This window comes from Emiliania huxleyi (genome assembly GCF_000372725.1).
Source record: "Emiliania huxleyi CCMP1516 unplaced genomic scaffold EMIHUscaffold_4545, whole genome shotgun sequence".
Lineage (NCBI taxonomy): Eukaryota > Haptophyta > Isochrysidales > Noelaerhabdaceae > Emiliania > Emiliania huxleyi.
The window spans coordinates 1-1,707 of NW_005198575.1; the positions used below are offsets into that span (position 1 = coordinate 1).

At 62.9% G+C, this 1,707-nt stretch overlaps 1 protein-coding gene across 1 annotated transcript; it reads right to left on the reverse strand.

The window, feature by feature from the left end:
• Positions 1 to 406: 406 nt before the first annotated feature.
• Positions 407 to 1,511, reverse strand: EMIHUDRAFT_124235 (hypothetical protein; the record flags this gene model as incomplete). Its single annotated transcript, XM_005768515.1, has 7 exons — positions 407 to 499; positions 811 to 864; positions 935 to 988; positions 1,059 to 1,112; positions 1,183 to 1,236; positions 1,307 to 1,360; positions 1,431 to 1,511. Coding segments are annotated over 7 exons (444 nt in total), but the record flags the coding sequence as incomplete, so codon positions are not given.
• Positions 1,512 to 1,707: the final 196 nt, after the last annotated feature.

A 1,707-nucleotide genomic window follows, 5' to 3' on the forward strand; every position in this document is an offset into this window, starting at 1 on the left:
CGCCCCCGCCTCGCCCGCCGTGCTTCCCCCCCTCCTCCGGGAGCGCATCGACGTCCGCGTCCGAGTCGCTCTCTGCCTCGCTCACCGCAAGGGCTGCCTCCAGCGGCGCCATCGCACCGCCTCCACCCTCGCCTCCGCCGCCTGCGCCGCCGCCGCCGCAAACGCCGCCGCCTCCTCCTCCTCCTCCGCCACCGCCCAAGTCGACCAGGCAGACCGCCGTCAGCGGCAGCTCCTCCACCTCACATCCCTCCCCCGCCTCCGCCGCCTCCACCGCCTCCGCCACCTCCGCCACCGCCTCCTCGCCAGCTCGCATGAATCGCGCCCTCGAGTCCCGCCCCGACACGGCACCCGAACCCACACTCCCCTCCCCCACCGTACCCGAACCCTCCCTCGACTCCCCACGCACCGACACGGCTGCCGCCGGCGCCTTCCCAGGGCTGGGCCGGCTGCGGCGGCGGCTTTTTGGCGGCGCCTCCTCCCGCACGTGCGACACGCCCGCCTGCGCGTCAAGCCGCTAGTTCACGAACTAAGTGGCCAGTTAACTCATAACTAGCCCGCCTGCGCGTCAAGCCGCTAGTTCACGAACTAAGTGGCCAGTTAACTCATAACCAGCCCGCCTGCGCGTCAAGCCGCGAAATCGCCCACTAATTAACAAGTGGATTGATTCGTGAATTCGACCACCTGCGCGTCAAACCGCTAACTAACCAGTTAATCAGTTATTCAACTAGTTTGTGGGCTCGCCCGCCTGCGCGTCAAGCCACGGGCGCTCGTAGTGCGGGCCGTAGTTCCAGGTGAGCTCGACCTATTCACAGCTAGAGGTGTGAACAGCTCGTAGTGCGGGCCGTAGTTCCAGGTGAGCTCGACCTATTCACAGCTAGAGGTGTGAACAGCTCGTAGTGCGGGCCGTAGTTCCAGGTGAGCTCGACCTATTCACAGCTATAGGTGTGAACAGCTCGTAGTGCGGGCCGTAGTTCCAGGTGAGCTCGACCTATTCACAGCTAGAGGTGTGAACAGCTCGTAGTGCGGGCCGTAGTTCCAGGTGAGCTCGACCTATTCACAGCTAGAGGTGTGAACAGCTCGTAGTGCGGGCCGTAGTTCCAGGTGAGCTCGACCTATTCACAGCTAGAGGTGTGAACAGCTCGTAGTGCGGGCCGTAGTTCCAGGTGAGCTCGACCTATTCACAGCTAGCGGTGTGAACAGCTCGTAGTGCGGGCCGTAGTTCCAGGTGAGCTCGACCTATTCACAGCTAGAGGTGTGAACAGCTCGTAGTGCGGGCCGTAGTTCCAGGTGAGCTCGACCTATTCACAGCTAGAGGTGTGAACAGCTCGTAGTGCGGGCCGTAGTTCCAGGTGAGCTCGACCTATTCACAGCTAGAGGTGTGAACAGCTCGTAGTGCGGGCCGTAGTTCCAGGTGAGCTCGACCTATTCACAGCTAGAGGTGTGAACAGCTCGTAGTGCGGGCCGTAGTTCCAGGTGAGCTCGACCATGGGAGGGATGTCGTGCTTTGCGACCTGTTCACAGCTAGAGGTGTGAAGAGACGCCGTTCACAGCTGGTCGGCGGGATGTCGTGCTTGTGCGACCAGGTAGGCGCGCCGAGGCAGCACCGGCGGGTTCTGAGACAAGTCGGGCCCGGGTGAATAGCGTCTCCTCACGCACCGATTGGTGGTGGGGATCGATAAGCGGGAATCTGGCAGTCTCCGCGCACAT